Below are 8,008 nucleotides of genomic sequence, written 5' to 3'. Positions count from 1 at the left end.
GCACATATACACATGTGCACATATACACACATATACACACGTACACATACATACACACATTATACACACACATGCACATATACACATATCTAGGCATACACATACACATGCACACACATATACACATATACATATGCACACATACACATATACACACATACACACACATACACACATATACATACATGCACATATACACATATACACATGCACACACATACACACGCACATATACACACATACACATACACACATATACATACATGCACATATATACACATACACATATATCCATAAATATATACACATATACACATACATATACAAATATATACACACATACATATACATACACATATACACACATGCATACACACATATCCACACAAATATATACACATATGCGAATACATACAAATATACACACAAGTGCACACACACACTCATGTGCACTAATATATTCACAATATACCCATATACATACATATACAAATATACAAATACACACAAATATACACATACAGATATATGCACAGAAACATATACACATATACATATTTACACACATATACACAAGCTCACACACATACAGAAGCACACACATATACACAGAAGCACACACACATACACACAAGCAGGCACACACAAACACAAATGCACACATGCATATACACACAGGTGCGCACACACACACAACTCAGTGATGGGAGAGGCCCCAGCACGAGGCACCTGCTGGGGTCCAGTTCCACTAAGGATGCAGCATAACTCTGGGGCAGCAACCGCTACACAACAGAGGGCAATCATCTCCATTCTTAAACAAAAAGTGCAAGCAATGGTAATTTATTGCAAGTAATGATAATTTATTGCTATTATACTAAATAGGGTCTCTCCTCTTAGCACTGTGGACACTGTGGCCAGACCGTTGTTCTCTGGGGTGGAGCCGTCCTGGGCACTGCAGGGTGCTGAGCAGCGTCCCTGGTCTCCACCCACCCCATGCCAACAGCACCCCCATCAGGATAACCACAGATGTCCCCAGACATCATCCATCCCCCAGTCATGATAAACCACAAATGTCACCAGACATCTCCCAGTGTCCCCTGGGGAGCAGGATCAGCCCCAGCTGAGAACCACCACATTAGAACAATGGCAACAAAAATAACCACAAAATCCCAGAATCCGGCAGCACAGCACTGAGCAAGGTCAGTGACACAGGGCCGATGTTGGTGTCTCTGGATCTCACGTTGAAATGTGACCCCCAATGTTGGAGATGAGGCTGGGTGGGCGGCATTTGGGTTGTGGGGGTGGATGCCTCATGAATAGCTTGGTGCTCTCCCCTCAGGAATGAGTGAGTTCCCACTCTGTTAGTTTACGGACAACCTGGTTGTTAAAAAGAGCCTGGCACCTCCTCCCTCCTTTCTGTGGCTCCCTCTCTGGCCATATGAGATGCCTGCTCCCCCTTCACCTTCTGCCATGAGTGGAAGCTTCCTGAGGCCTCACCAGAAGCCCAGCAGATGCTGGCAGCATGCTTGTATGGTCTGCAGAACTGTGAACCAGCTAAACTTCTTTGCTTGATAAATCCCTCAGCCTCCGCTCTATTCCTTTATAGCAACACGAAACGGACTATGACAGTCAGGCACGGGGAGACACGCAGAGCTTGACTGGGCTTCAGGTCAGGAAGGAAACTAACCTTTCTAGTCACATGTGGATGGGGCCTGTGTTCACTGGGGAAGCGGCACCTGCAAACCTCAGCTCTTCCATCTGTAAAATGGGCATCTCCACACCCACTTAGCTGAGATCATGGGAGCAAAGGAGAAGTTAAATCCCTAAGGACGCAGCCCCACAATGGGCCCTAGGAGGAGCTTCAGAGAGACAGACAGCCCAGGAGGAGACAGCCCAGGAGCCAAGTCTCAGCCATAAGCGGAAGGTACTGGAAGGTTTTCCAGGAGCAGACAGCCCTCCTCGGACAGTGGAAAGATGGTAAAGGACGGGAACCCACAATTCACACAAGGAAACAAACCCCCAAGCCTAAAAAGAGATGTTCAGTTTGGCTTTTTAATTTTTTGAGACAGGGTCTCGCCCTGTCACCCAGGCTGGAGTACAGTGGTGTGATCACAGCTCACTGCAGCCTTGACCTCCTGAGCTCAAACGATCCTCCTGCCTCAGCCTCCCCAGTAGCTGGGATTACAGGTGCATGGCACCATGCCTGGCTAATGTTTGTAATTTTTTTTTTTTTTAGAGATGGGGTCTCACTATGTTGTCCAGGCTGGTCTCAAACTCTTAGACTCAAGCAATCCACCCACCTTGGCCTCCAAAGTGCTGATATGATAGGTGTGAACCACCGTGCCCGGCGGAGTTGTCCAGCTTTAACAAACAACAACAAATGCACCAATAACAAGATTCCACCCTGGCCCCTCGGACTGTCATGGATGGAAGCCTGATGATGCCCAGCGTTTTCTAGGATCTGCAGAATGGGGGCCTCTCCGGCACAGATAACAGAGGGTCCCTGGTCAACATTTTGGGAAGAAAAGGTGGCGGCATCGTCGGAACCGAGAAGGTGCTACCTGCTGATGTGATGATTCTGTACCTAGGAATTTACTGTAAAGACCTGTTGGACACATGGGCAAAGATGTCTGCCTATATCCTTATCCTTGTTCTGATGGCAGAACTGTGAATGCTTCCAAACTGGAACCATCTCAAATCTGCCTGCAGGGGTGTGGTTAGGCCACGTTGCATTTCTAGGATGGGTGGTGTGCAGTGGTGGCTCGGAGGGCACCTGCAGGCTACGTTAAGTGAAAGAGTTATCAGATGTGTGGTCTCTTTTCTCTCTCTTTCCTTCTTTCTTTCTTTCTTTCTTTCTCTTTCTCTTCCCTCCTTCCCTCCCTCCCTCCTTCCTTCCTTCCTTCCGTCTTCCTGTCTTTCTGTCTCTCTGTCTCTCTCTCTCTTTCTTTCCTTCCTTCTGATGGAGTCCTGCTCTGTCACCCAGGCTAGAGTGCAGAGGTGCGATCTCAGCTCACTGCAACCTCTGCCTCCTGGGGTCAAGAGATCCTCCTGCCTCAGCCTCCCGAGTAGCTGGGATTACAGGCACCCACCACCACGCCTGGCTAATTTTTGTATTTGTAGTAGAGACGGGGTTTCACCATGTTGGCCAGGCTGGTCTTGAACTCCTGATCTCAGGTGATCTGCCCACCTCGGCCTCCCAAAGTGTTGGGATTACAGGCGTGAGCCACCACTCCCGGCTAGTGGACCATTTTATATAGGTCATATAAAATACAGACTACCTACCTATCCTGTCCCATTGGCCTGTTTGTTCTTTTGGCAATGCCACCTTGTGCCTCTTTGTTTTTTGTTCATTTGTTTTTGTTTTGTTTTGTTTTTTGAGATGAGGTCTCACTCCATCCACCAGGCTGGAGTACAGTGGTACGATCACAGCTCACTGCAGCCTCCACTTCCTGAGCTCAAGCGATCCTCCCACCTCAGCCTCCTGAGTGGCTGGGACCACAGGTGCCACCAACACACCAAGCTAATTGTTTATTTTTTGTAGAGACAGGGTCTTGCTGTGTTGTCCAGGCTGTTCTTTAACTCCCGGACTCAAGCATCCTCCTGCCTCAGCTTTCCAGGTATCTGGGACTACAGGTGCATGCCACCATGCCCGCTTAGTTATTTATTTTTTGTAGAGACGGGTTTCACTATGTTGCCTAGGCTGGTCGAGAAGGTTTTAATTCCTTCACAGAGCTGTGCAACCATCACCACTATCTCGTTCCAACACTTTTTCTTTTCTTTTTTTGAGAGGGAGTCTCGCTCTGTCGCCAGGCTGGAGTGCAGTGGCGTGATCTCGGCTTACTGCAACCTCAGCCTCCCGGGTTCAAGCGATTCTCCTGCCTCGCCCTCCCGCATAGCTGGGACTCCAGGCGTCAGTCACCACGCCTGGCCTTTTTTAAAATTTTTTTGTTTTTAAGAGTTAACATTCTGTCACCCAGACCAGACTACAGTGGCACCTTCTTCTCTCACTGAAGCCTTGAACTCCTGGTCTCAAGCGATCCTCCCACCTCAGCCTCCCAAGTTGCTGAGATTACAGGTGTTAGCAACTGTGCTGGCTGAATTCCAGAACTGTTTCGTCACCTTAAATGGAAACCCTGTCGGCATTAGCAGTCACCCCTGTCCCCTCCAACCACACAGCCATGTTCTCTGTGGATCTGCCTATTATGGACATTTCTGCTTGTTTCTGCTTTTTTTTTTTTTTTTCTTTCTTTTTTTTGAGACAGAGTCTTGCCCTGTGGCCCAGGCTGGAGTGCAGGGACACGATCTTGGCTCACTGCAACCTCTGCCTCCTAGGTTCAAGCAATTCTCCTGCCTCAGCCTCCTGAATAGCTGGGACTACAGGCGCCACCACACCCGGCTAATTTTTTGTATTTTTAGTAGAGACGGGGTTTCACCATGTTGGCCAGGCTGGTCTCAAACTCCCAACCTCAGGTGATCCGCCTGTCTCGGCCTCCCAAAGTGCTGGGATTACAGGCCTGAGCCCCCACGCCTGGCTTGGCTTCCTTCATGAAATAGGTGTTGAGGGGACCACAGCTCCGAGCTCACTCCCCCAGTACATTTCTGCACTGACGGAGGAGGTAGGGCTAGTCCGAGGGAAGCAGCTAGAAGACTTAAGATGTTCTCAGTGCCCTGTCCCCTCATAGCTGCGTGGCCTCGGACAAGTCGCTTCTGTGCTGTCTGTGGAGAACGATCTAAAAGTGGGATTGGGGCGGGGGGCGGTGGCTCACACCTGTAATCCCAGCAGTTCGGGAGGCCGAGGTGGGAGGATCACCTGAGGTCAGGAGTTCGAGACCAGCCTGGCCGACGTGGAGCAAGAGTTAGAGTCTTGTTCGTGGCGAAACCCTGTCTCTACCAAAAATACAAAAATTAGCCGGGCATGGTGTCGGGTGCCTGTAGTCCCAGCTACTCGGGAGACTGAGGCAGGAGAAGAGCTTGAACCCGGGAGGGGGAGGTTGCAGTGAGCCGAGATCACGCCACCACACTCCAGCCTGGGTGACAGAGCAAGACTGCGTCTTGAAACAAAAACAAACAAACAATAAAAGTAGGACTGACATTTCCCTCTCATGGTCATATGCAAAGGGGCGAATTAAATTCTTTCTGGAGGAGGCCGGAAAGGCACTGCATGAATGGGACATACCGCAGGCACCACGTATGCAAATGGACGAATTAAATTCTTTCTGGAGGAGGCCGGAAAGGCACTGCATGAATGGGACATACCGCAGGCACCACGTATGCAAATGGACGAATTAAATTCTTTCTGGAAGAGGCCGGAAAGGCACTGCATGAAGGGGACATACCGCGGGCGCCACGGACCAGCTGCTGCGAGGTACGGCCGGGGTTCTGCTGCCTCGGGGAGGCCTGGGTATCCTGAGACGAGAGATGCTGCCTTCTCACCTCGGGTGCCTGGGTCCGGCCCAGAGGCCGTCACACCTGGGCTGGTGCAGTCCAGGTGAAACCCGCCCTGCCAGCCACCCCCACCGTCTCCCTGGGGGGCCCCTGCTGGGCCTGCATTCTGACATCATGCCTTCAAACTCAACGGTGAGGCTGCAGGAACACACATCCCATATGACGCTGAAGATGGGGCTTGGGGCTGACTTTGAGCCCTTCCTCTCCCTCTCTCTTTTCTCACTACAATGTTGTGCCGCCATCACCACCATCTTCTCCAGAACTTTCTCCTCTTCCCAAACTGAAACTCTGTCCCGGTGAAACAGTCACTCCCTGTCCCCCTCCCCAGCCCCCTGGCATGCCCCATCCTACTTCCTGTCTCTGTGAATCTGACGACTCCAGGGACCTCCCAGAAGTGGGATCCCACAGGACACGTCCTTTCGTGTCTGGCTCCTCTCACTGAGCGTGAGGTCCTCGAGGTTAATCACGCGGCAGCCTGTATCTAGATTCCCTTCCTTTTCATGGCTGAGTAATATTCCACTGTCTAGTTGGACCATGCTGTGTTTATCCACTGATGGAGGCCTGGGGTGGCAGAATTCCACCCTGGAGTTGTTGGGAATGGTGCCGCTGTGCACATGTGTGTGCAAACACCTCTTTGAGTCCCTGCTGTCGGTTCTGTGGGATCTATACCCAGGAGTAGGATTGCTAGGCCCTATGGTAACTCCATGTTTACCCATGTGAGAAGCCGCCAGGCTGGGCCTTGTTCCATCCCCACCAGCCGCGCACGAGGGTCTGTTTCTCCACCTCCTCTCCTGCTCTTGTCCGAAACCGCACTTGTTATCTGAGCCTCAGTGTCCCATTAAATAGGCGCGGGGTTCCTCCAAGGCTGCTGGCAGGCCCTGTGAAAGGCTGTCAGCTCCAGCTGCTGTTAGCCTTAGAGGCACAACGGTGATCTCTGAGCTGTCAGGGAACCAGGGAAGAAAGGCTGGTTGGAGTCTCTCTTTCTTTTTTCTTTTTCTTTCTTTCTTTTTAGACAGGGTCTTGCTCTGTTGCCCCGGCTGGAGTGCAGTGGTACCATGATAGCTCACTGCAGCCTGGACCTCCTGGGCGCAAGCCATCCTCCCACCTCAGCCTACGGAGTAGCTCTCTCTTTCTTTTTCTTTTCTTTTACAGAAATGTTGTGTTTAATAGTAAAGCTTAGCACACCCCAGCCCTAACAATGGCATGGAGCTGTAGCAGAAACAGGCAGGTGGCCCCCACGGAGCCTCACATGGCAAAGAGGATAAGGAAGGCGATCATCAAATGGAAGAGCCCCAAGACCTCAGACAGGGCAAAGCCCACAATGGCACAGAAGAAGAGCCGCTGCTTGAGAGACAGGTTCCTGGCATAGCCGATGATCAAGTTGCCCAACACTGTTCCAATGCCAGCCCCTGAACCCGCCACACCAATTCTGGCTGCCCCAGCACCAATCGACTTGGCTGCCGTGTCAGTGTCCCAGGAGACAACACGGGTCTGGAACTCCCGTCTGGCCACCTGGAGTGGGAAGCCGCTGTATGAAGGCTGTTTAGATGAATTCACTGGGCTGTTCAAGAAGGAGGCAGATGGGAGGCTGAGGCAGGAGAATGGCCTAAAACTCGGGAGGCGGAGCTTGCAGTGAGCTGAGATCCGGCCACTGCACTCCAGCCTGGGCGACAGAGCGAGACTCCGTCTCACAAAAAAAAAAAAAAAAAAAAAAAAGGAGGCAGACACAGGCCTGATTAGCCCCCTGGTACAACAGCGGATCGGAGCTGGAGAAATGAGCAATGCCCCGGTGGTCTGCATTTTTTCAGTCGTTGGTAACTAACATGAATTGATAAGGCCAAATCTAGATTGCCATCACCTCTCCCAGCACTGGGGGAAATACCCCTCCATACTGCCCAGCCCACAACCCTGCCTATTGCTGGCTCCCGGCCCCAAGTCACCTGCACTCCCCTCTTTTTCTTTTTTTTTAGACAGGGTCTTGCTCTGTTGCCCAGGCTGGAGTACAGTGGCACCATGATAGCTCACTGCAGCCTGGACTTCCTGGGCTCAGGCCATCCTCCCACCTCAGCCTCCAGAGTAGCTGGGACCACAGGTTGGCAACACCCTATCCAGCTAAGTAAAAAAATTTTTTTTGTAGAGACGGGGCCTTGCTGTCGCCAGGAACTCCTGGGTTCAAGCAATCCCCCTGCCTCGGCCTCCCAAAGTGCTGGGATGATGCGTGTGAGCCACAGCGCCCGGCTCTAGTCTTTTTGGGCGTCCCTTGGGAGTGATCTGGAAAGCTTTGGGGAAGTGCACAGAGCAGAACGGGCGCCTCCTCAGGGCATGTGGACACGCAGACACACACAGGCACATGCCGGCACACACAGGCAGACACACACACACAGGTACATGCAGACACATGCAGGCGCACATAGGCAGACATACACAGACACACGCTCACACACAGGTACACGCAGACACATGCAGGCACACGCAGGCAGACACAGACATGCTCACACATGGGTACACGCAGACACATGCAGAACCAGATTCACACACACGCTCACACACAGGTACACGCAGG

General features: G+C 51.5%; 1 protein-coding gene across 1 annotated transcript; it reads right to left on the bottom strand.

Moving 5' to 3' along the window:
- Positions 1-5,088: 5,088 nt before the first annotated feature.
- LOC111520690 (ATP synthase F(0) complex subunit C1, mitochondrial-like) lies at positions 5,089-7,827 on the bottom strand. The gene is made up of 2 exons (XM_023183642.2): positions 7,172-7,827; positions 5,089-7,033 (listed from the first exon to the last, which is right to left on the bottom strand). Exons 1-2 carry the CDS (start codon positions 7,243-7,245, stop codon positions 6,691-6,693), a joined length of 417 nt encoding a protein of 138 aa, XP_023039410.1. The 5' UTR covers positions 7,246-7,827; the 3' UTR covers positions 5,089-6,690.
- Positions 7,828-8,008: the final 181 nt, after the last annotated feature.

Source organism: Piliocolobus tephrosceles, chromosome 21 (genome assembly GCF_002776525.5).
Source record: "Piliocolobus tephrosceles isolate RC106 chromosome 21, ASM277652v3, whole genome shotgun sequence".
Taxonomy (NCBI): domain Eukaryota; kingdom Metazoa; phylum Chordata; class Mammalia; order Primates; family Cercopithecidae; genus Piliocolobus; species Piliocolobus tephrosceles.
The sequence above is the reverse complement of the archived record's forward strand: the minus strand, read 5'-3'. Positions and strand labels throughout refer to the sequence as shown.

What these genes read in the sequence shown, in the direction of transcription:
- LOC111520690 (XM_023183642.2), bottom strand. Translation starts at nt 7,245, where the DNA reads ATGCAGACCACCGGGGCATTGCTCATTTCTCCAGCTCCGATCCGCTGT. An exon ending in AGGGGGCTAATCAGGCCTGT is followed by an intron (nt 7,034 to 7,171) that starts GTCTGCCTCCTT and finishes CTCCTGCCTCAG; the next exon opens with CCTCCCATCTGCCTCCTTCT.